We start from the raw sequence: 25592 nt of genomic DNA, 5'->3' as shown, positions 1-25592 counted from the left end.
GTGGGGTCAGAGAGAGAGAGAGCGAGAGAGAGAGAGCGAAAGAAAGAGAGAGAGAGCTTCTTCTGTTGTGCAGCAGCTTTTATCCCTCCTTGGTTTCGTGTCCTTTTTGGGTGGTCTCCTGATTCTTGTCAATCAATCGATCAGGGCTTGATCACCCTGATTGATAAGAGTCCACTCAGGTGCTGCCACACCGATCTCTGGGTGTGTATCCAACGGCCATGCCTGTAGGTGCTGGAGGCACATAGAGTTCACACCTTCCCCCCCCAAACAAGGGGCCACGGCGCCCTCATGTCTGGCAAACAACCCAGTGTGACCAGAAATTCTCTTTCATCCTGGAGATGAAACATATCCTGTTTATTCATTCGTCAGGGTTGCAGCCTGTTTATCTCTGTCTTTTAAACTGCAGCCTGTCATTTTAGTTCTTGCCCAATTGTCCCAGAGTGCTTTACAAATTGCCATTTTAGATGGCCCGTTTGGCCACACTGCTTTCCCACCTATTTTTGTGTCGTCATTAAATTTCGCTATGTTACCCTCTGTCCCTGCTTGTAGATCATTGATATAAATTGTAAATAGTTGTGGCCCGAGAACTGAACCCTGCGGGACTCCATTGGTTACAGATAGCCAAAAAGACCCATTTATCCTAATCTTTTGCTTTCTGTCAGTCAGCTAATCTACCGCTACTCTACCCCCAGTCCCTTGGGATCTAACCTTCTTGATCAGTCTCTTGTGTGGCACCTTATCAAAGTCCAGATGAATCACATCCACAGGATCGCCGTAATCTACCTTGCTGGTTACATCCTCAAAGAACTCCAGCAACTTTCCCACTACAGAGGTCAAGATGACAGGTCAATAGTTTCCCATTTTTTGCCTCTTTTCTTGAATAAGGGCATCACATTAGCATGTTTCCACTCCGCCGGTACCTTTCCGGAATCCAGGGAATTTTGGAATATCATAATTAATGCATCCACGATCTCTGCTGTCACCTCCTTTAACACCCTAGAGTATAGGCCATCAGATCCTGGGGTCTTATCTATTTTTAAACCCTTCAGTTTACTGAGTACCTTCTCCCAGGATACAGTAATTTCACCAAGTTCCACTGTATTAACTGCAGTGTTTGGGACAGAATTATTATCTACTACTGTGAAGACAGAGGCAAAGTATTGGTTTAGTGCCTCTGCCATCTCCAAGTTTCCCATTATTACCCCACCATTTCAATCCTCTAAGTGGTATTTATACACCACCTTTCATTACCACTGGATGCCCCAAAGTACAGTTGGCCCCAAAGTAGAGTGGCACATAGTCACTCCTGCAGTGTAGGTAATGATCACACAGCAGACTCCCACAGACTAAACAGACAGTGACCAGATCACCTGCTTTTGTAATGTTGATAGAGGGATAAATATTGTCCAGGATACCGGGGTGAGATCCTCAGCTCCTACTTGAAGTAATGTCATGGGGTCTTCTACATCCACCTGAGCAGTCAAACTGGGTCTCAAATTAATATCTCATCGGAAAGTCAGCCATGTCTGACAGGAGGAGCTACACTGGAGTATCAGCCTAGATTATTGTGCTTTCCCCTTGAGTGGGATTTCAACGCACAACCTTCTGATTCCAGGCCAACAATACTACGGCCTGAGCCAGAGCTGAAACTCCTACTTCTTCCCCCTGCAGCTCACTACAGAAATAACTGGAAATTAATTTATTTGTTGGAGGTTTAAGACACTGCCCCCTGTCTTTTTCCTTCATGAGATTCAATGACATTACCATTGCTGAATCCACCGTTATCAACATCCTGGGGTGTTACCATTGATCAGACACAGATCAAAACAAAATGTTTGTGACAAGGTATTTTGTGCTACGTTAGTAGGGTATTGTTTATATCAGTGAGTTAATAGGGTGAGAATGAACATTAAGCAAAGAATGGTACTAACCGTGAGCTTGGGGTGGCCTCGAACCTCTCCCTCCCTTTTTGACCTCCAGCTCCAGAATTTTGAGTGAATGAATGATAGGTGGGAGAATTGCTCTTTTGTCTTTGGCTATTCCTGTCTATTGTGTTCATCTTTTTTTCCCTGTAAGTCAATGCAAAATGTACAGGTGTTAGGATTTGGAAGATAAGTGACTTGTTACCCAAAATGTGTCACTTGTGTGTTCATGGAGATGCACATGACTTATATGTGACATTATATGCATGACTCAGTGTGGGAAAGGAGGTCTGCCCTGCAGCAGGGCAAGGAAGCATATCCGTATGCCAATTATGAACCTTTGGTTAGTACCTGTATTTACTGTAGCAGAGAGAAAACTCACTATGACATGCATCATACTGTCATTATACTTTAGACAAGGCACATTCCAAGACTCTCAATTTTGGTAGTCTGATTGAATGCAGAAAAATACAGAAAAATATTTTTTCCTTTTGCTTCCATATTCTATGGACATGGAAGACAGCATTGACTCAGTTTGCCACCTAGACTCAGGCATTTAACATACTGTCATGCCAGAATGATGGCACACAGATAAAGAGGCTGATCCTGCTGTGTTTTATCTCTTAAGGGAAATTCTTTCCCCCCATTCCTATTCTCCATTCACTGTAATTTACATCTTGTTCTCCATCCCTTTTAAATGTACACAGCAGGTCTCTAAGACCTTATTATTCCCAACAGATAACCCAACCATGTCTGAAGCACGCTCCCTGCACCTGGAGCAATGTGTTTGGAGAGCGATACTTTTACAATGAGCTTGAAAAATTGAACAAGGTCTGCTTCCCTGGTGAAAAATCTTCATAATTTGATCTGGCCCCACTGCCACGACAGTGGATAATCAGCCCTTTAGTGCCACCTTGTGGGGTTCTTTTTCAGGGCAACATCTTGTCAGTTAAATTTCTAACGTAAGCCAGAATTTACACTCTCCCATCTGTGGGATTTTAGGCAGGAGGAGCTTGAAATTGAAGGGATATCCTCCAGATTCTCACCTGCCCCTACCACCAAGCGATTTTTATGCTCGGGCTTGCAAGGCCTCGGATGGGAAATCCACCCTTTCCCTAATTCAGGCCATCTGTGAACATCCGTGGGGCAAGCCTGAAACACGACTAAGTTACATCTGGGACAGGAAGAGGGGGGGGTGGGCACCTACATCAGAAGCCCCCTTCTGAAGTCAGGCACCACCTCCCCACCCCCTGAAGGTCCAGTGGCCTCCAGACCTCCCTTCCACACAGCCTCACCCCCAACACCCTGATCATCACCCCCCCCCCCCCCCCCCCCCAAACAATCCCCAGGCCTTACTACCCTCCCAACCCTGGGGCTCTTTAAACTTATCTTGGACTCCGGTTCCGGGACTTAGGGTGGTGTTTCGTGTTTGCTTTCAGCATTGGCTCAGACGAGAAAACTGGTGTGTAGCTCGCCAGATTTACTGCTGATTCTTCTTGCCACATTTTTAAACACTTTGAAAAAGAAATGCTGGAGGCGTGACTCACTTTGTCACATTGGTGGGGTGGGGGTAGGAAAAAAGCCGGCTACTGGGAATCCTGAGGTCGGGGCGCCCTTTTTAAAGCCCTTTTCCCATGTACAAGGGGGCCACCCCCTCTTGGAGCTCCCCTGAGGGCCTATCCAGGCATGTCCCTCTCCCCACAGTGGCTATACTTATCTGTGCTCCCCTAGCGGGTTCCCTTGTCTGCTTCACGTCTCTGAAAAGCAGTTGTAAACCTCGCTGGCTGGGTGTCACGTCGGCAAGTGGGGAATTTCAAAGGTGAGGGGACGAAATGGCGGGGAAGCCCGGCCAATCATTTTAAAATGTGTTAAAACGTATGAAGATGGAAGGGCAGGAATCTCATTATGTCACTGGTAAAGGATGGGGAAAATCTGAAAACGGGATCTCGCTGGCGAGATTCTAATTTTCTGAGGCTTGCGAGATTTTGCGCCAATGTCACTGTTTGCACTCGTGGTGGACACATGCTGGCATGCAGCCAATCAACGCTCATTGGAACATAAATAGACTGTGGGGCAGTCGGAGTCAGCGAGGATCTGTTCCCCAACGATTCTTCAGATGGTGAGAATCAAGACCTCTGCTATCTGAAAAATTCCAGCCATAGTTCCATATTTTAAAAAAGAGCAGTCCTTATCTTACTATATTGATCCTCTTTGATCTGACATGGACCCCCAGAAACCTTGAATAGATACACAAAAAGGGAAGTTAAAGATTAACCCTAATGGTTTGGAAACTCAGATATTTATTCTCAGAACCAATCTCAGAATCTCCAAACAATTCATCCTTGCCTCCGGATTGAGAGATGTTACAAAAAGCACTTAACTAGAATCTATGCTATGCTTCAAGTTTTCACGTGAACCCCTAAATCATTGATTGATTTGTGTGCACCAACATTTAATGAAAATCAGTTCATTTTAGCTATTGCAAAATTCCTCATGGTTGAGCTGGGTAGAGTGGTAGGGTGACAGATGGGTACGGTGGTAGGGTTAGATGGATAGGGTAATACGGGGGCTGATCATAGAGTGGAGGCTCGGTAGGGTGGTGAGATTGGGTCACATTTGGTTGGCAAGAGTTGAGGGATTGGGGGGAACTTGGAGGTCAGGGACAGTGCTGGGTGGTGAACTCAAGCCAACTTGGGTCAGGGGGAGAGTTGGGTGGGGAGGTTGAATTAGGTTGGCTTGCGGGGTAGTCAGGGTGTCAAGGAGGGAGTTGGAGAGTTCTACAATTACACAGGAATTAGGCTAGGATTTGTCTATCTAATATTTCTTGGACAGCTATCCAGAGAAGTAAGTCAGAACTGTCAGAAATCTCTAACTGGACTGGAAAGAGTGCAGAAAAGATTTGCTGGGGTGCTACCAGGATTTGATGGATTGAGTTATGGGGAGAGGTTGGATAGACTGGGACTTTTTTCTCTGGAGCGTAGGAGGCTGAGAGGTGATCTTTTAGAGGACTGTAGGATAATGGGGGGCATGGATCAGATGGATGGTCATTGTCTTTTCCTGGAGGTGGGGGGGGGGGGGTCTGGAACTGGAGGGCCTGGGTTTGGGGTGGGAGGGGAGAGATATGGGGGTGTCCGGAGGGGCAATTTTTTCGCACGGAGGGTGGTGGGTGTCTGGAATGGGCTGCCGGGGGTGGTGGTAGGGGCAGGTACGATTTTGTCTTTTGGGGGGCATTTGGATAGTTGCATGGGTATGATGGGTGTGAAGGGATATAGGCCAAATGCGGGCAATTGGGATTAGCTTAGGGGTTTTAAAAAAAAAAGGGCAGCATGGACAAGTTGGGCCGACGGGCCTGTTTCCATGCTGTAAACCTCTGTGACTCTATGTACAACTCATAGTTGAAGACTTCATCAAAGGGTCCTGGAGTACAGGGAATTGCCCATTGGAAGTTCAGATTTCCCAGGCTTTTTTCATGGAGTCAATGCATCAGGACCTCAGAGGGGATGCATAGTGTATCAGCGATTCAGAGACTGGAAGACCTTGGCAATTGATGCTGCAGATTAATTTTGAATTTGCTTTCTTTGCTCTCTGGAAGTTATCACAAAGATGATTCTTCTCATGAGGATAGATCCACTGCCACAAATATTTATATTAATATATAATCCAGAGCACATTAAGTCATTCATTGCATTCTTGGAACTTAATTGTTTTCATGTATATTGTTACAACTATGAAGTTATTGGAATTGTTAAGATTGGGAGCTTGAGTCTTGGGGGGGAATTTTACCATTTTGAGTCTAAGTGCCGAATCCGGGCATCAAAAAGATCTGCGCCTGGAATCCTCTTTCCAGCGCGCCCATACGCGTTTTGCCAGCTCCGGTCCGATTCGCGCTGTGGGCGGGGCTTAGTGCTGGCAGACCGATCGGAGCCCTGAACTGCGCATGCGCAGTTCGAAAAAAATCTGACAGAGCGCGCCCGGGTGCGAAAGAAAAAAAAAGCAGAAAGCGGCTCTCTGACACAGGCCACTTGTGGGGGGTGGGGGGGTCGTATCATCCTCTTGGGGGTGGGGGAATGGGAGAAGGGGAAGGTGTGACGTATCATCCTCTGGGGGGGTTCCGCTGCCAGTCTGTGGCCGATCCCTCCACCCCACCGGAGGAACGATTCCCTCCGCCGGAGTGGCCGCATACTTCAAACACCAAGACTGTCATCATTCACCTCAGCGTTCCACTGGTCAACTGAGTGAACTTGAACAAGCAGTGGGAATTATCAATAAAGCTGCTTCAGCAGTGCAAAAAAAACACACCATCCTCGCCGGGGTACCAAGAGACAACTCAGATCCAAATGAATAACTCAAGATTATTTATCCTTCTATTTACTCCTTCGGGACGAACATGGCTCATATCACAAATCTACTTAGTCTTTGGCATTTACCCTGGTCGTTTCATTCTGCATCAGTGCCCTGAACAGATGGTGCAAAGAAAGTGTGGCACTGTTGCGTTCCGCTGAGGTGAATGATGACGTCTTGGTGTTTGAAGTATGCGGCCACCCCGGCAGAGGGAATCGTTCCTCCGGTGGGGAGGAGGGATCAGCCGCAGACTGGCAGTGGAAACACCCCCCCCCCCCCCCCCAGAGGATGATACGTCACAACCCCCCCCCCCCCCGACCAGAGGATGATCTGGGTCCCGCCCCCAGCCAGGGATGACCTGGGTCAGAGAGCCGTTGCAGTCTCTGACCCCGCTCTTCGGAAGCTGCAGCGACGACTTCAGACTTTTATTTTGCAGGTTGCTTACAGCGCGGATGCGGATCGGACCCGAAGACGGTAAAGTGGGATTTGGCGGTAGAGTTGGGCGCGCGGTTCATTAAGTCGATTTAAATGCATGCAAATGCATTTAATTCGTCGGGCTGCCCGATTCGGGCGCGGGTCCAAATCGGGTGTCGGCAAAGCCACGATCTGCTCGGATTCGGGTGCAGATCGCGTTAAAGGCCTGACGCCCAACTTCACCGTGATTTTGGGCGTGAAGTTTTGGTAAAATCGAACCCTTAGTCACCATTGACTCATCATATTTTGTGGTTAGATGGACCTGGCAGCTTCATCTCAAGCAGCATCATCAAACAACAGCTCTGTGACAAAGGGACCAAGAGACTCAGTGAGGATGGAAGAGAACGTCAATCTTTCATTTTAAATTTTACCATTACTTGAAAATGAGATCTTGGTTCTGGCGCTCCAAGGATATATGAAGGGAGCTGAATTCAGCTTTAGAGTCAAGTTACCTTGGAAAAGACAATAAAAAGAGAAATGCTGTGCTTCAGACAGTGCAAAATTAGTAAGATGTTATCATAGCACATTATTGTTAATTAAATGAACATTTTTTTCCTTTTCTAATTAACTCCTGCACAGTCCATAGAGGTTTCAGCTTGGCGTTGGTGTGCTTGCTTCCCTTCTTGTCAGATGGAGTGGAGACTAGTTTGTTTATCTCTTAATACCCCTAGATTGGCAAGCCGCCAGGATTGGCTGGAGATTTCCAGCAATTAAAAATTAATCAGCTGACTTTGTTGCCTCCCTTTAAGAAAACATCAGGCAGGATTATACAACCTCGCTCGGGCCGGAATTCCGGGGTGGGCGAGGCGGTAAAATCCGGCCATCAAGTCTGAACTTTATGGCTGGAATTCTCCCAAAAAATTCCAAGTGCCGAATTCGCATAAAAACTGGAGTAACTCCCGCTGGTTTGTTTAACACGATTTTCAAAATGAATCTCCCATACACTGAGCACTGGAGAGTGCATTAATGTGATTCACGATGAAAATCCGGCGATGGCGCCTATTCCCGCGGGAGAGGCCGGCAGCATAGCGCTGAGAGGGCCACTGCACATGCGCTGATCTGCCAGCGCCAAGATCAGTAGATGTGCAATGGCCCCACTGCTGGCCCCTTGATTGCTGCCAGCACAGCAATCCCCCCATCGCTAGCTTGGCACCTCCCCCCCCCCCCCCCCCCCCCCCCCCAACCTCCTGACCCCAGACCGATAACCCTCCACCCACCCAGCCGCCCCCGATGACCAGCCCCAATCAGCGCCTTTCCTCCCTCTGCCACAGATCCCTATGCAGAGTGGCAGCGGGTCCCCCTCAATTCCACCGATTTCCGCTTCTCTCTCCATAGGCCCCCCTCCAATAGTCCCCACCTGCTCTGGCCTTGCCACCTTGACACTGCCCGATGCTCAGTGGGCAGTGCTGAGCTGCCCCTTGGGCATTGCCACTTTGCCTCTTGGGCAGTGCCAAGGGCCAGTCTGGCAAAGCCCAGAGGGCACCCTTCCCTTACCCCTGGCCCTCTTGGGGGAGGGGGCCTCCATGGCCTCCTTTCACTCCAGCGGGGTCGGGCTGCCAGCTCACTGTTAATGGGGAGCTGCTGTAAACCCTGCTGGAGTGAACCACTTCTGGCAGGTGGGGGGTGGGAGAGGCTAACAGGCCTCTACCTAACCTTTAATTAATGATATCAAAATGAAGATTTTAATATTCAAGTCAGCTCCACGCTGCTGACGACACCGGAAATCCGGGGCCCAGAGATGCACGAAGGTCATGGCGCTCAGTGGAGCGCCTGCTAAATGGCCTCTGCTGATGTCTTCCAGCCCACTGCGCTGCTCGGCCAGTGCAGGTGGCTGGGAAAATCACCCCCTATTTTTGTTTCACTGAGAATGCTGTACGTTGTGCAATGCATGATCTTTTGTGTGTGTCACATTTGTACTTTATGAGCACTGATTTTAATCCTGGCAAGAATCTGTTCCCCACTCCACTCCACCCAACCTCATCCCATCGCCCACCCACAGGTGCACACACACATGTGCACAGATATGTGTGCATGTGCACACAAAGAAACACACACACATACTTAGCCCAAGCTGGTTTATTTTCATTGCAGAGTGGCTCCATTTATGTCCTGCTCCTTCGCATGTTTAATGTTTTGGCACATTTTCCTTTTCTGTCTCCTCCCTTTAATATCTGTACTTGCTGCCTCACTGACTCCTTTAAATTTCTGTTCCTGACTGATTGTAGACTGATTATTTCTCCCCCTTTTTCCCCCCCCATGCCTCCGCCCACAGGCTCTCGAAATGGAAACTCCCATATCCAATTTAGAGAATAGCTGAAGGTGTAAGAAGATGTTTTAATAAAGGAAAGTAAAATAAGGAAAAAACATGCAGAGGAAGAGAAATACAAAAGTGAAGGAGACAAAGTGGAAATGGAGGTGAACAGCAAATATGGAAGTAAAAGAGGAGAGAAAGAAATGGAGGTGGGAGGAGGAAATGGGAGGTGCAGGGGACAAGAGACTTTTCCTGCAGAACAATAGAGAGTGTCAAGAGAAGTACCAAGCATTCCTAAAGATGCAGTGCTGACCTAACAGTATAGCACAGGCCTACATTTATGCTAGGCAGCAGAAAGCAGCATGCTTTGGAGTGAGATAAATGATCCCATAACTAACAGATTGAAACAAGCTCAGCAGACCTGCCACATTCAGTTGTGATTGGTGGTGGACAATTAAACAACAAAGAGAAGGAGGAGGCTTCATGCATCAATGTGACCTCACAGGGACACAATTCAATGATAATGGAGCCCAGCATGTGAATACAAAAGACAAGTGTATCTTTAGCCAGAATTGCTGAGTGAATTATCCATCTGAAACTCCTCCTGAGACCCCGAGAATCAGAGAACCTTCAGTCATAGAATCCCTATAGTACGGAAGGAGGCCATTTGGCCCATCGAGCCCGCACCGACAACAATCCCACCCTATCCCCGTAACCTCACATATTTACCCTGCCAATCCCCCAAAGCTCGGGTCAATTTTGCATGGCCTATCAACCTATCCCGCACATTTTCGGAGAGTGGGCGGAAACTGGAGCACCCAGAGGAAACCCACGCAGACACGGGGGTTTGATTCAGTAAGTCAATTTGATTCACTCTACATGATATCAGGAAGTGCACTGGATACGGCTAAGATTATGAGTCCTGACAATATCCCAGCTGCAGTGCTGCATGAAGACTTTTCCACCAGCTTCCTTGACAATATATGTATGAGAGGCGTATGTAGGAGAGGGAAAATGCATCAATGTGACCTCACGGGGACACAGTTTTGTACCTTTGGTTTCACACTTGGTGAGTTATATAATATCACCGGAAAAATACATAATTTTAGCTCAAATAACAGAGGGGAAAGTAACCAGGATGAGGCTACCTTGTCAACATTTTACACATTTGACTGGAATTAATTACTGAACTCATTTTGAATAATAAATTTTCCACTTCATTGCTTTGTATGAACTTTATAAAATAGTACTTAATTACACGGTAACATGAACACTAGGATTAATTTGAAGCAGTCCACTCTCTATTCGATTTTTAAACCGGCCTCCAAAATTAGCTTATTTAAAATAATTAGCACTAGCCGATGGCTATATTTGTATACTTGGCAGTATAACTGAATTCTGGATGATTAACAAAATAAGTAAGCAAAATGCTGCGGGTGCTGGAATCTGAAACAGAAACAGAATGCCAGAAAATCCCAGCAAGTCTAGCAGCATCTGTAAGGAGGGAAAACAGAGTCAATGATTTGAGTCTGTCTGACTCTTCAACAGAAGTAAAGAGAGGGAGAAATGTGTTGGGTATTAAATTGTGGCTGCGAGAGATTGCAACAAGATGTAGCAACTGTAAGAATAAAAGGTCGATGGCCTGGTACCTGGTACGGGAGGGACAGAGTGGGGGTTTGCATTAAGGCAGTACATGTATAGGAGTTTTTAAAAAACTATACATTTAACATAGAGGGGAATGTTCACAGTCTAACGTTGTTGAGCTCAACACTGCGTCATGAGGATTGTAATGTGCTTGATCAGATGATGGGATCTTCAACAGAGAAACTGCATCGCTGCTATAAAACTGTATTCAGCAGCTGCTGTTTGGCAGTAGCATAGTGAAACAAAACATGAATTAAAGAAAATATACACATACACATTTTGACATTGCCTCCCCATATCTTATTATTGACATTTACGTTTATCATCTTCCACAGCAAATTTCATAATGTACATCCATAAATCAAATCTAACATTCGTTCAAATAAAGTACAATTATTGATGTAAAATAATTTGCCACCTGACCAAACAGTGTTATTCCTGTGCATTTTATTTTTGTACACCAAGTATTATGCAAGATCCTTAATAATCATGGATAGCACTTACAACTTTCCTCTTGGAAGGGTACAGGGCAAAATCTTTGAATGAGAATCTCTTTAATGACAGAGGAAGCCCATTGGAGACAGAACATTGCATTTGAACTGTCTTGGATTTTCCATTGGCCTCATTCTGTCATTCCCTTGACTTTCAGAGAAAAAGCGAATTCAGAATGAATGAATAACCCCTATGCTGCAGCCAGACAACAGATACTGAATACAGGTTTACAGCATTGATGTACCCTCTCTGTTAAAGTAGTTTTGAACTGACCAGCTCTATTGGCTATCAAAGGATACTATTACAGCTGTCATGGTCAAAACATTCAGCAATTTAATTGAATTGTATAGTCATTTAATATGCATGAACAGAATATTTTACTGTTATCAATAGTTTAATTTGGATAAAGAATTGTTTAGGCATGTTATTTTTATGTTGAATAGTCTTACTTATTTTGTTAATCGTCTATAATTCAGGAACATTGCCAAATATAGCCAATGGCTAATGCTAATTACTTTAAATAAATCAATTTTGGAGACTTCCAAAGCATTGAGTGGTTTCAAATTTGAATAGAGAGTGGACTGCTTCAAATTAATCCTAGTGTTTATGTTACTGTGTAATTAAGTACTATTTTATAAAGTATGTACAATAGCAATGAAGTGGAAAATGTATTGAGTGAAAGGATATCAGTAATTATTTTCAGTTAAAAGTGTAAAATGTTGACATTGTAGCTTTATTCTTTAGCTAGGTCATTGCTTCGAAAGTAGCATCAAATGCATCATTTGAAGCATCTTTGCATAATTAATGGTGAATATTAAAGTAAAACATTTCTGAGCCAAATTAAATGTTTATAAAGTAAAAGGCTAGTGTATCTTTGATTACTGATTCACATACGGTTAGAATATATCCCTCTTTTTTCACAAGTTTTGAGTTTGGCTTTGCTTTTCTTGCAGTGCAACCAAGTAATCAAGATAAGTTAGTGCGAGGCATAATGCCAGCAAGTCATAATGCCAGCAATGCCCGAAGGCCAGAGAGAAACTAATGCTGGGAGTGTTGACTGAGCTCAATTGATCATGTTCAAGTTCAGCTTTAGCATTTGGAGCAGGCAGGCAGAAGCCATCTGTGGCAAAAGGCTATTTTGGGTGTAAAGGGTTGGCAGAAATGTCATGCAACTCTCCAGGGTGAAATCACAACATAAATTACCTTTCTTCAGCTAACAACAGCAAATGTTTTTATCCTAATATTAACCATAGGATGCGTTTTGCTTATGTAAACTAACAACATGTTTTGAAGGGTGTTCACCAAATATGAAGATGTATGGAGATCCCACAGGCTCCTGGAATCAGACCGTTGCCTAATTACTGTGCTTTGAATAGCATGGCAAAAGTTTGTAATTCTTTAAATTTCCATCTTCCATACAGATGCAAGACAAAGGTCTACCAAGATGATCTCCCGGACACAAGTGTGGTTATTGTTTTTCATAATGAAGCCTGGAGCACACTGCTTCGTACAATCCACAGCGTACTCATTCGTTCGCCCAAAAAGGTACTTAGAGAGATCATCCTAGTGGATGATGACAGTGAAAGAGGTAAAAACAATTTCCTTCACATAATAGTAACTATTGTCATGAGAATATAATTGTGTTAAAACAGGCATCGCAAACCTCCGACCTTGTCCGGATTCTCTGGTACCGCTGCAGTGAATGGAGTTTTCGCCGAGTGCCAAATTGTCCATTCTCGCTGACAGTGGGGCAGCTACAGATGCGATCGGAGAATCCTGTCAAAGAAAACAAATGTTGTTGTTAGTTCAATAATTCAAGTAAAGTTCGACAGGTGAGCTGATTAATTTGCCTTGTTATTTTTGAGCCCGTTTAGATTTTAACCTAAAGGTGAAAGATGGCATTTGTGGTGCGCAGTTCTGAATTTTCAGCTCTGTAGGCTGAATCTTAGGATGTAACTTTGACAACCATCTTTATCAGTTAACCCTTGTGTCATCAATTGAATCTGTTTTGCTTCAGTTTATCTCATGGTTGTAATGATACATGCTAAGTTAACATAAATCTTCACCTCCAGAGTTTGTGGGACTAACAGTATTAGCGACAGTTCCAAATGGGTTGGGGATCTGTAATGCTGACTCTCTACCTACTTTAGTGCTTCCCCACTTTCTGCAGTCCTTTCTGGTGGCTTTCAGAAGCACATGTCCATTTTTATGTGCTTATTAATGATGTGGGAAAATCATATGTCCCATTTCCCATCATTTTCTTCGATTTATACTCACGCCTGTTCTTTAAAGAGTGCCCAGAGCTGCTAAACACCATGGAGGGAATGGAAGTGAAGTTAAGGAGGTCTTGGTTCATTTTTAGTGGTGTGATTAAAGGCTTATTGTGCCATCTGGCTTTTGTGCCATTTGCTAATTGTCATTTCATGCAGCATGTCAAAAAGGACAAAATTAGCATAATTGTTCCTTGAAAGAAAAGATAAAGGTGGCATGCTGCAGCTCATGGCACTCACTTTGAGTATGCTCACCCCAGTGTATGTAGGCGGATAAGTGACTGGCTGCATTAGGCTGAGAAACAGTGCCCCAAAGAAAGCAGTAATTGAGTTACCTGCTGCAAGTAACTCTGTAGAGCACTTCCACCACAACTGTCCCTTTGCCTGTGACAGTTGAGGTCCCCATTGCCGTCAATTTCTATGCTGTGTGGCAATTCCAGGCTGCCGGCAGGCAAGTGGCTAAACAATAGTCCACCTATGCATTAAGCAATTTATAGATGCATTGCACTCTAGACTGAGTAATTGCATCAGATTGATCCATGCACAACCAGCAGAAACATGATAGCACATTGAACTTTTATAGAATGGTAGAATTCCCCGCAGGTCCAGGGAGTCATAAATTTTATCATGTGGTTGTAAGTGCCCGCTTACTCAAAGACCATTCAATCATCAACACATTCCACTTTCTCAATGTATAGCTTATTTATGTTTGGCGGTTTCTTATAATTGATTCTGACCACCCTGGATGTTATACGCAAATGGAGATTTGTCAGTGCAAAGTTTCTGGCTTAAAAGACTTCAAAGCAGCAGCAATGTAAATCTGAACCAGGAGGCCTGTGAGCTGCTCAATATTGCTTCCTGCTGGTGTCAACATGGAACTTGTGCTTCTTATTGTTGCTCCTCGATTGGTTAGAGTGCATGAGGTGACAGGAGACTGCATTTCAGTACACGATGTTAGACATTAAGCTGAAATTAATTTCAAAACAAGTAAGCTCTGAGATGGTTTTGCTATAATCTTGGAAGACAGGATCCAATATCCTTTCAACCATATCTGCACGCATTGAAGGTGGCTTGCCTACAAATACCAACATTAATAGGCACAGTAGATCAGGTGTTCCCATTTATACCACATGACTAACACTAGGAACAATGTCCCCATTGGAATAGATCTGTGGGAAAGAAATATGATTATTGAAGCCCCATCTGATGCTCATTTACAAGTTCAATCCTCCATGAGGGGGGAAGAGAGTCTTCTTCATCCTGGTACTCAAGGCACCGGTGGCAGTAGGCTACCCTTAGGACCGATATTATGAGAAGCCTCAACTGAAGAGGCCCCTCTAGTTCCATACACTCCGCCTTGGGTGTCATACTCTGATGAAAATTTGTCAGCATGAATTTTCTCTTTGGAGTTTGATCATTTGATCACATAGTTTACTCAGCGGTGATGGGACTGGGGTTGAGGGGAGTGGGGGAGGTAGGTGGCAGCATTAAAGAGGTAACAGCAGGAAGTCAATGATAACATTACAAATCTGCAACCTTTATCTGCACACATCTAACTTCTCCTTCTGGAGCACCCTTGTGGATTGAGAAAGTGTGGGATTGGGCATCTTTAATTTGTTACAATTTTTGTGCTGCATCAGGGGCCATCTTCCCTTTGAAACAAAAGCAAATACTGAGAAGTACCTTTGATTACCATGACGTGTGGCAAAGCGTTTATATCAATTCGTAAAATGTCTGGTAACAGATGTGTGCATTTAGATTCTCATGAGGTTCTCAATCAGGTGATTTCACGTATGACTGAATTTGGAGAAATAGGTCCAGCGGATGACTTAGGGATGTGAAGGGCACTCTGCTGCCTAAAGGGCATTGATAGTAAACAATTCAAGAGCTTTAACCCATTTTAAGTGCCGATACACTGAATAAAGCATCTGTGCAATGATAACGGCTAGTCGGCTGCAGTTAGAGTGTTTGTCATTTGTCGGTTTTGTGGTAAAATATGTCTCATCCAGATTGATCGACTATTCATCAATGCGCTCACTAAAAGACTGAACAGTTGAATCTTTGTTACACGTTATAAAAAGAAAAAAAACTTATTTACTGAAGGATTGCTAAATGAAGGAAGATTTGATTGATCTACATTCTTTTGCTTGACTTGGCAAGGTAGTTCAACGATGTTCTAACACATTGTTGTCATGTATGGGACGTTGTCTTTGGCATTCATTGCTATGTCCAATTCCTTCCACTTAATCTGTGCATATCTCCTTGCGTGTACATGATTCTGTTCCAATTGCTCTCCTTCCTTTGCTGACGTGCAACAGCACTTTGACATTTATGTCGCTCAGTGAACCTATGGGCTCTCTGCCCTCTTACAAACTTGACAGAAGTTGCCAATATCTTTCATGCTCTGCTCCCAAATCACATATTTTGTCCTTTTAAGCTGTGGCTAGCTTCACATATTGTAAAAGCACATTAATATTGTTCCCAGTGGGAAAACTCTTAATCAGTGTTGTTTCTGACACCTGAAACTCAGCCTGAATATCCAGAAACGACAGTGAAGCCAATCCATTTCTGACAGGCAAGCACAATTCAGGCACCACCTTATTTGTGGTCAGGATTTTGACTAAACAGAAAGTCATAGATTGCTTACAGCACAGAGGGAAATGTCTGTGACAGTTTTCTGCAAGAGCAGCTCAGCTTGTCTCACTCTCCTGCTTTTCCGCTGTAACCCTGCGAATTGTTTTACTCTTCAGATAATAATCTAATTCTCCCTTTTGAAAGCTACAATTGAATTTACCTCCACTAGACTCCCAGGCAGTACATTCCAGATCCTGACCACTCGCTCCGGTTCTTTTGGCAATAACTTTAAAACAGTACCCTCCAGTGGAAGGGTGGAGTCCCAATGAGAATATCTTTTCCCTTTCTACTCTGTCCAGATTCCTCATGATTTTAAACACCTCTATCATAGCTCCCCTCATTCTTCTCTGAAGGGGAACAATCCCAGCTTTGTCAAATCTATCCATGTAACTGAAGTCTCTTATCCCTGGAACTATTCTTGTAAATCTTTTCTGCACTCTCTCCAATCCTCCGCATCCTTCCGAAAGAATAATGCCCAGAATTGGATGCAATGCTGCAGTTGAGGCTGAACAAGTGTTTTAGAAAGGTTCACCGTAACTTCCTTGTTTTTGTATTAATACCTCAATTTATAAAGCCGAGGTTCCCATTTGCCGTATTAACTGCTTTCTCAACTTATCCTGCTATCACCTTCAGCAATTTCTGCAAATATTCCCCAGACAGTTTTGCTCCTGCACTCTCTTTCCAATTGTATTCTTCATTTTATATTGCCTTTCCTCTTTGTTCCTACCAAAATGAAGTACTTCACACTTATCTGCATTGAATTTCATCTGCCACATGTGCACCCGTTCCAGCAGCCTATCTAAGTCTTCTTGCAGCCTACCAATATCCTCCTCCTGTTCCAGTATTTGCAAGTTTTGAGTCATCTGAAAATTATGAAATTGTGTGTGCCCTACAGAGGGTCATTTTTATTAATACTTTCAAAGTTAATTCCTTCTTCCTTGCAGTAATATTGGCCTGCAAATATTTTATTTGAATGAAAGATCAGGTCCTTGGCTAGTTAAAAATAAGCCCAAATCTGAGTCAGACATTGGAGTTGAGCTGAATTTAATAATTAGGCTAGGCTCAAACCAAGGTTTTGCTTGGCCTGGGATTGGATAAGTTCATATTTCTATTATTTTGTGATGACCTGTTTCGGTGGGTACAAACATAAAGAAAGACTTGAATTTATTTAGCGCCTTTCATGATCACTGGATGTCCACAGCCAATGAAGTCCTTCTGAATTGCAGTCATTGTTATAATGTAGGTAACATGGCTGCCAATTTGAGCACAGCAAACTCCCACAAACCTCGACTTGATAATGACCAGATATTCTGTTTCAGTGATGTTTGAGTGATAAATATTGACCAGGACACCCAGGATAACTTCCCTGCTCGTCTTCACACCTCATGTTTTAACAGTACATTTTTCTGTTCCTTAGCAAAGGAAGCATACCTGAGTATTCTTTCTGGTGCTAATGATCAATGATCAAGACTGAGCTTGACTATACCACCACACCAATCAATATTTCAGTTTATATTCTGTTGTTAGAGAAGGTAGTACTGTCATTGTGGACTCAGAAACAGACATTTCCTCCCATTCATAGACTCTGTACAGTGCAGAAGAAGGCAATTTGGCCCATCAGGTCTGCACTGACTCTCCGACAGAGCATCTTACCCAGACCTACCCCTGCCCTATCCCTGTAGCCCCATGCATTTATCCCGCTAATCCCCCTAACCTACACATCTTGGGATACTAAGGGGCAATTTAGCATGGCCAAGGTTATATATAGATGCAAGATAGATTGCATCAGTTTCCAAGCCCTCTATCGTCGCTAATGAAGAAGGCAAATTCATTTTATTGGCTCTGAGATTTGCCTTTGAAAGGGACAGCAGTTCTCCCAATTATATTACGATATCACAGCTGCATTCTGTTTCCTTGTGTGAGCTTGTGTGATCCAAGTAGTTCCCCAAGGTAATTAACACATCTACAGACATTCCTCCTCCTCCTTCAGGTACCATGCCCCAGAAAGGGCATTGGCGACCATGGGCTTCCATTGGATTAGTCCATGATTATGACTGGCAAAGTACTGCGATGGTTTGCTGTTGCCTTTCTCAGTATGGCTGACCAGAAAACTGACTGCAGACAATTCATAGCACTGATCATTTTTGTACTTATTTTGTTCATCAGGAGAGAAAGTTTCTTTTTGTGAATATTGATTGTATAGAATCCCTACAGTGCAGAAGGAGGTCATTTGGCCCATCAAGCCTGCATCAACAACAGTCCAGCCCAGGCCCTATCCCCGTAACCGCACTTACAGCCTTGGGTGGCTGTCTGAGTGGAGTTTGCACGTTCTCTCCAAGTCTGCGTGGGTTTCCTCCGGGTGTTCCGGTTTCCTCTCACACAGGTTAGGTTGATTGGTTATGCTAAATTGCCCCTTAGTGTCAGGGGGATTAGCAGGGTAAATCCATGTGGTTACGGGGATAGGGCCTGGATGGGATTGTGGTCGGTGCAGCCAAATGGGCTCCTTCTGCACTGTAGAGATTCTATGAAATTTTTACAGGAACATCACACATTTAAGAGAACACAAATGTATGTTTTTGGTTAGGAATATGGCATTTATATACTTCTGTTTACTTCATCGTCATGACATTTTGACAGACTGTTTTACAAGCACATCTTTTGGAGTATGAAGGATGAAAGTGACAGCAAAGTTAACAATCCCAAGATTAAAATTACAGTTGATATAAATGGATAAATATTTAACCTATTTCAGTAACATCCTTCCATCTTCTATTTTAACAGAGATGTTAACCAGTTAAAAGTAACTGTTACAAGGAGCTAGGTGACAGAGTTGATGGAGGAGATGTAGAGAAAATGTTTCCGCTTGTGCTCCTAATGTGAAGAAATTTCTTACTCAGCAATTGGTAATGACCTGGAACTCTCTGCCACAAGCATGGTGGAAGTGGAGGCAATCAAAATTTCAAAAGGAAGTTGGATAGGCACTTGAAGGAAATAAACCTACAGGGATTGAGCGGGGGGAATGGGACAGACTAGATTGTCCCACAGATAGCCAGCATGGACTCGATGGGCCAAATGGCTGCCTTCTGTGTTGTTATGATGCTGTGACAAAACCAGTAGGAAATTCAGGAACAACCTCTTCCACCCAGAGAGTGATTAGAATTTGGCATTTTTTCTCACCACGATGAGTAGCTGAGGCAAATGGCATAGATGCCTTTAAGCGAAAGTTAGGTAAGCACATGAAAGAGAAAGGAATTGAGGTAATGTTGATGGGGTTAGACGAAGAAGGATGGAAAGAGGTTGTGTGGAGCATAAATACCGGGTTAGGTCGGGTGTGCCAATTAACCTGTTCCTGTGAGGTAATTACTATATAATATAAATCATTGGCTTCCAGTGACTCCTATTTTAAGTTTCATCTTTGTTTTTAAATTTATTCATGACATTGCTTCCCCCTATCTCTTCTAAAACTGTACAATTGCCACTCCTAAACTAAGCATTCCTCCGACTCTGGCCTCTCATGCAATCCCTCATCCCTTGCCCCACATGCAGCCACCTTGGCTCTATAGTCCGGAATTACCTTCTTAAAACTCTTATGAGTTGAAGTTTACAGAGGATATTGAAGTCCAGCGGGGCTGATAGCTAAAGTTAAAGTTAAAAAGTTGAAGTTTATTTATTAGTCACAAGTAGGCTTACATTCACAATGCTTTGAAGTTACTGTGAAAATCCCCTAGGCGCCTGCTTGGGTACACTGTGGGAGAATTTAGCATGGCCAATCCACCTAACCTGCACATCCTTTGGATTGTGGGAGGAAACCAGAGCACCCAGAGGAAACCCACGCAGATACGGGGAGAATGTGCAAATGCCACACAGTGACCTAAGCCGGGAATCGAACCCGGATCCCTGGTGCTGTGAGGCAGCAGTGCTAACACTGTGCCACCATGCCGCTCTTAGCGCGAGGTAATCCTGCTCTGATGGCAGGATCTGGGGGGACGCATTTTTTTTCTGATGGCGATACATTTAAGAGGCTGCCATTGTCCAGTTTGGTGGGGCGGGGAGGGGTGGTGGTGGCTTTGCAATACCCTTGTGAACTATGGCATACCCATAAAGGAGGCCCATCCCAGAACCTGCTTTGATGCCATCAGGGTTTACCTGCCAGTTTCCCCATGTGGTGGCAGGCTCTCCCAACATGGGCAAGATGCCCCCAGGAGCAGGAAGTGGCCGTTAATTGACCACCTGAGTGACTTAATTGGTTGTCTAATGGGTGGCAGTCTACCAAGATTCTCACCATTAACAATATGCCATAGCCATGGATAGATGTCAGACTTCCCTTCCAAAGCTTTCTCCTGTATTGATATCTTCCATCTCTACCCTAATGGCCCTATGACTTCTCTCCCTTATCCCTCAGTTTATTAGATTTAGTTTAATTGTTTGTCCATTGTGCTCAAAAGAGTACAACTTGTTTTCCACTTTTACAATCCTCCTTAAAACCTATTTCATTGAACAAGCCTTTGGTTGTCCCTTGTGAATTCTCAATCTTTGAATTGGACCCCATTTTTTTTGTCAGATTGCAATGCTGTGAAGCATTTGACATTTTTTTGCTACATTAAACATGCAAAATAAATGCAAGGTGGTATTGTTACCAACTTATTACTTCTGAGCTAGCAGAGGAATATATATAGAGGTTTCTGACATACTTTGATGTTAGAGACTTGAAACCATTTATTTTCTGCCTGTACTTATTTGTGGTACAACAAAAGTTTAGAATATCTAAATGACATCAAATTAATATTAAATACAATTATAACAAAATGAGAAAATGCATAACAAAATAAAATATTCAGAAGGAATAAATACCTGACAAAAAGGTGAACACGAGTAGAGAAACATTTTTAATGGATCTCGCTGAAGTGTCAGAATCTTGAAGGCTTGGTATTTTGTGCTTGCTATGAAATGTCACATGTATATTTTCCCTGTGGCGGCAGCTCCATCACTTTAATACTCATTGTTTTATTTACTCCTTCAGTCGCTGAGCAGCTAACATTTTTTTTCTAGATTGACGTAACAGTGGCAAGTGTCAGTTTAGTGGACTATTTATTGCAGGGTTGAGGATATTACCTGCCTCTTCATAATGAACAGAAATAGCAAAAACAACAATATTTTCTTGATAAATCGAGCCTGTAGGATATAATTTTATTGTAGTGTTCAGAAGACCATAACAAGGTATGAACTAGTGAGTAAGCACAGCTGTTTCTGCCCAAAATGTATGGAACACTTAAGACACAATGAACTGCCATTAACATTAGTGCAAAGGAATAACATTTCTTACTTTTTGGCTGGTATAAACCACTGTTTGTTTAAACGTGAGCATCTTCAGTAATGCGCGTAGTACACCTTCAGTGGAGTAAATGTTCAACTCCTACAGTGCACTCATGAACCTTCTGATTTCAGGGCAAGATAGACCCACGCTGATATTCCAAAGAGATATAGCCAGTAGATTTTTGGACTTCCTATGTATTTGCCAGTGTAACATTTGTTAAGATGGCAGGGCTAATTGTTCATCGGGACCATACAAAGTCAAAGAAAACACAGACACGTGTTTAAGAACATTGGCAACTCAATGGGCAAAATTTTCTGCGCAGGTAAAGAAGCAAGATTTGGCTGGAGGCATCAAGAAATGAGTTTAGACTCTTTTTCTCCTGACTTTCATGGCAGATTATAGACAGGTTGAGTGTCCCGCTAATCTCTGTCAGGAAGCCAATTTACACCTCAGGAATGCTCATTAAAAACCTAACACACCAGAAACTTGTACCCCTTCCAAATTTAGCGTCAACTGCAGCAGGAATTCAAATAATCTGTTTGACAATTATATATAAGTAGCATGCACCTGGTGAGGTAGACTTCTTCCTGCACTTTCACGTCAGTAGACACCTTAGGTTCACACTATCATTGAGAGACATTGGCTGCCTGTCTCACACGCTGCGCCAAGGTTGAGCGCAAGGAAGGGGTGAGGCTGAGCCAGGACTAGTGGGGGGAGTCAAGGAGCAGAGTGGACGAGCGAATGGATGTCCAGGTGTCATTCAAATACAGTGCCTGTACACTGGAGCCTATGAGGTGATGGCAGAGAGGACCACACCCTGCCATGAGATTCAATATGCTTCTCGCCAATGAGCCGTACAACACAGGGGCTTTTGTGTTCAACCACCCTACTCTCTCGTGGAAATTACTCCGACTTTAGCTTCTATCACTGGACCTAGTCTCTAGAATGGAAAATTTTGCCCAATGTGTGAAAACCTTGCCAAGTTGTTTGCAAAAAGAGAAAGTTAGACACAGAAGCCAGAGCAACTGAAAAAGGCGAGCACACTGCTTCTGACCACTTTATGGCCGCCTTGGTGGTGCCCCACACGATGGTGCCCTGTGTAAGGGTACTTGTGCAGGCGTGCTGCGTGTGTCCTGGAAGCATGCAGGCTGGACACATGGTGACATCAAACAATCTCTAAAGGTAATTAGACAGTCATTGTGCCCACTGGGTCCAGTTAATGCTCTTTCATAAATACATCAGGCAAAGCATGTGTTCAGCTGCAGGAGGAACCTACCAGTAGCATTATTGCTAGGAATTCAAGTAAAGAGACTTCAAGGCAATTTAAACAAGTTGATTGAGTGGACAAATACATGGCAGACGCAGTATTGCGTGGATAAGTGTGAAGTTATCCATTTTGGTGGGAAAAACAGATTGGCAGAGTATTATTTAACTGGTGATAGATTGGGAAATGTTGAGTGGACAGCACAAATCAAATCGACAGAAGTACTTTGGAAGATAAATGTCCCTTATTTCTTAATTAATACTCTGTCCAACAGTATAGCCATGATGTGGAGATGCCGGCGTTGGACTGGGGTAAGCACAGTAAGAAGTCTCACAACACCAGGTTAAAGTCCAACAGGTTTATTTGGTAACAAATACCATAAGCTTTCGGAGCACAGCTCCTTCAGTATAGCTACAGTAGGGGGCCTGTGAACAGTATAGCTACAGTAGGGGGCCTGTGAACTACAGCCACCAGATTGCTTTGACCTTTTTTATTATGTATCTCCCATCCATACTGATTTTGCTTCCTACTTTTTCTTATTACCCCTGACCTTACATTATCCTTAATAATCAGGGTTACTCATCTCAACCCCCGCCCCCCCCCCCCTCCTCCCCGTCCTTTTTCATTTTCTCTGTCTTTTTGAAGTATCATGTAACCTTGAGTATTTAATTCCTAACCTTGTTCATCATGCAAGCATGTCTCTGTAATGTCAGTTAGATCAAAAACTACCTCTATTGTGCCTTAATTCATTTACTTTGTTATGAATACTTTGTTTAGTCAGATAAAGCACCTTTAATTTTAACTTTTTAACCATTATTCCCCGATTTGACCTTATCCACTGATGCACCATTAATCTTTTTGTTTCTTCCAGTTACATTGTACTTATTTTTATCCAAATCACTGCACCGTTCTTTGACCTTGACTTAGATCTATCAATTTCCCCTCACTTAACTCTTCCCCTCCCCTCCCTTTTGAGGTTAAAGCCCAATCTCCAACCCCAGTTAATTGATTTGCCAGTCCCAGTCTAATTTAAATACAGTTGGAACAACGCCCTCTTTTCCCAGTCTTGTACCAGAGCCCCATGAGTCAAAAGCCCTGTCTCCCACACCACTCTCTGAGCCATGCGCTTAATTCTCTGATCTTTTTGAGCCTTTGCCAATTTGTATGTGGCTCACTTAGTCATTCGGAAATAATTACCTTTGGGATTCTGCTCTTTAGTTTGGGCTGTAGTTTCTCAAAATCTCTCAGTAGATCCTGATTTCTTATGCTAGCAATAGTTCCTATATGAACCACAACAACTGGATCCCACTCCGACTATTCTCTAGTAGTGAGGACATGTGTTAATTTTGGCAGGGAGGAGGCAACACAACCTTAGGAACTCCTGTTTGCAGCTGTAGAAAACAGTATATCGCCCTGACTATACTGTGCCCTATCGCTCCCCCATTCCTTTTCACTCCCCTGACTTGAATGCACCATGATGCCATGGTGAGTTTGCTCATCCACCCCAGGCAGCAAGGACCTCATCGCTTTTGGATAAGGGAAAAGGCTGAGATTCCTCCAATGTTACACCTGAGGTTCCCTTATATCCCTGACATCCCTGACATCCGATTATACTCCCCGTCCATGACCACTAAACAGATCTGTACCACTTCTTAACCTAAGGGGTGTGACTGTCTGTTGGACCATCCACTGTGCAGGAAATGTCCCTTCATCCTCCAATGATGAAAGTGAGGAAGTGGAGGTTCTGCAAGATGCCAATCAGCTCACCAGAGGAGGCAACAGACGAGCTGCAAAAGTTTTCAATAAATTAATCAGATGTGACAAAATAAACACACTAACCCAGGTTTTGCATGACTTTGAACAAAGTTACGAGTTTGACAAACAGTGAAAAGAAACATAAAAGTCTTGAGGAGGACATAGACAAGTTAGAACATAAGAACATAAGAAATAGGAGCAGGAGTAGGCCATCTAGCCCCTCGAGCCTGCCCCGCCATTCAATAAGATCATGGCTGATCTGACGTGGATCAGTACCACTTACCCGCCTGATCCCCATAACCCTTAATTCCCTTACCGATCAGGAATCCATCCATCCGCGCTTTAAACATATTCAGCGAGGTAGCCTCCACCACCTCAGTGGGCAGAGAATTCCAGAGATTCACCACCCTCTGGGAGAAGAAGTTCCTCCTCAACTCTGTCTTAAACCGACCCCCCTTTATTTTGAGGCTGTGTCCTCTAGTTTTAACTTCCTTACTAAGTGGAAAGATTCTCTCCGCCTCCACCCTATCCAGCCCCCGCATTATCTTATAAGTCTCCATAAGATCCCCCCTCATCCTTCTAAACTCCAACGAGTACAAACCCAATCTCCTCAGCCTCTCCTCATAATCCAAACCCCTCATCTCAGGTATCAACCTGGTGAACCTTCTCTGCACTCCCTCCAATGCCAATATATCCTTCCTCATATAAGGGGACCAATACTGCACACAGTATTCCAGCTGCGGCCTCACCAATGCCCTGTACAGGTGCATCAAGACATCCCTGCTTTTATATTCTATCCCCTTCGCAATATAGGCCAACATCCCATTTGCCTTCTTGATCACCTGTTGTACCTGCAGACTGGGCTTTTGCGTCTCATGCACAAGGACCCCCAGGTCCCTTTGCACGGTAGCATGTTTTAATTTGTTTCCATTGAGATAGTAATCCCATTTGTTATTATTTCCTCCAAAGTGTATAACCTCGCATTTCTCAATGTTAGTGCAGTCTAACAAATACAGTTTTGCAATGGAAGCACATAAAACAATGAGGTTTAAATTGAGGTTTTCAGCAATTATGAAGGGTGTTGAAAGAACATAAGAACTAGGAGCAGGAGTAGGCCATCTGGCCCCTCGAGTCTGCTCTGCCGTTCAATGAGATCATGGCTGATCTTTTCATGGACTCAGCTCCACTTACCCGCCCGCTCACCATAACCGTTAATTCCTTTACTGTTCAA

At 43.9% G+C, this 25592-nt stretch overlaps 1 protein-coding gene across 3 annotated transcripts in view; it reads left to right on the top strand.

The window, feature by feature from the left end:
* galnt13 (polypeptide N-acetylgalactosaminyltransferase 13) overlaps positions 1-25592 on the top strand; it is a 421054-nt gene that overhangs the window by 256571 nt on the left and 138891 nt on the right. For all 3 annotated transcript variants that reach the window (XM_078229193.1, XM_078229194.1, XM_078229192.1), the window contains exon 3: positions 12546-12712. In XM_078229193.1, coding sequence (XP_078085319.1) covers positions 12546-12712 — 167 coding nt within the window. The remainder of the gene's footprint in view (positions 1-12545; positions 12713-25592) is intronic.

This window comes from Mustelus asterias, chromosome 14 (assembly GCF_964213995.1).
Source record: "Mustelus asterias chromosome 14, sMusAst1.hap1.1, whole genome shotgun sequence".
NCBI lineage: Eukaryota > Metazoa > Chordata > Chondrichthyes > Carcharhiniformes > Triakidae > Mustelus > Mustelus asterias.
This window is presented reverse-complemented; position numbering and strand designations above follow the sequence as displayed.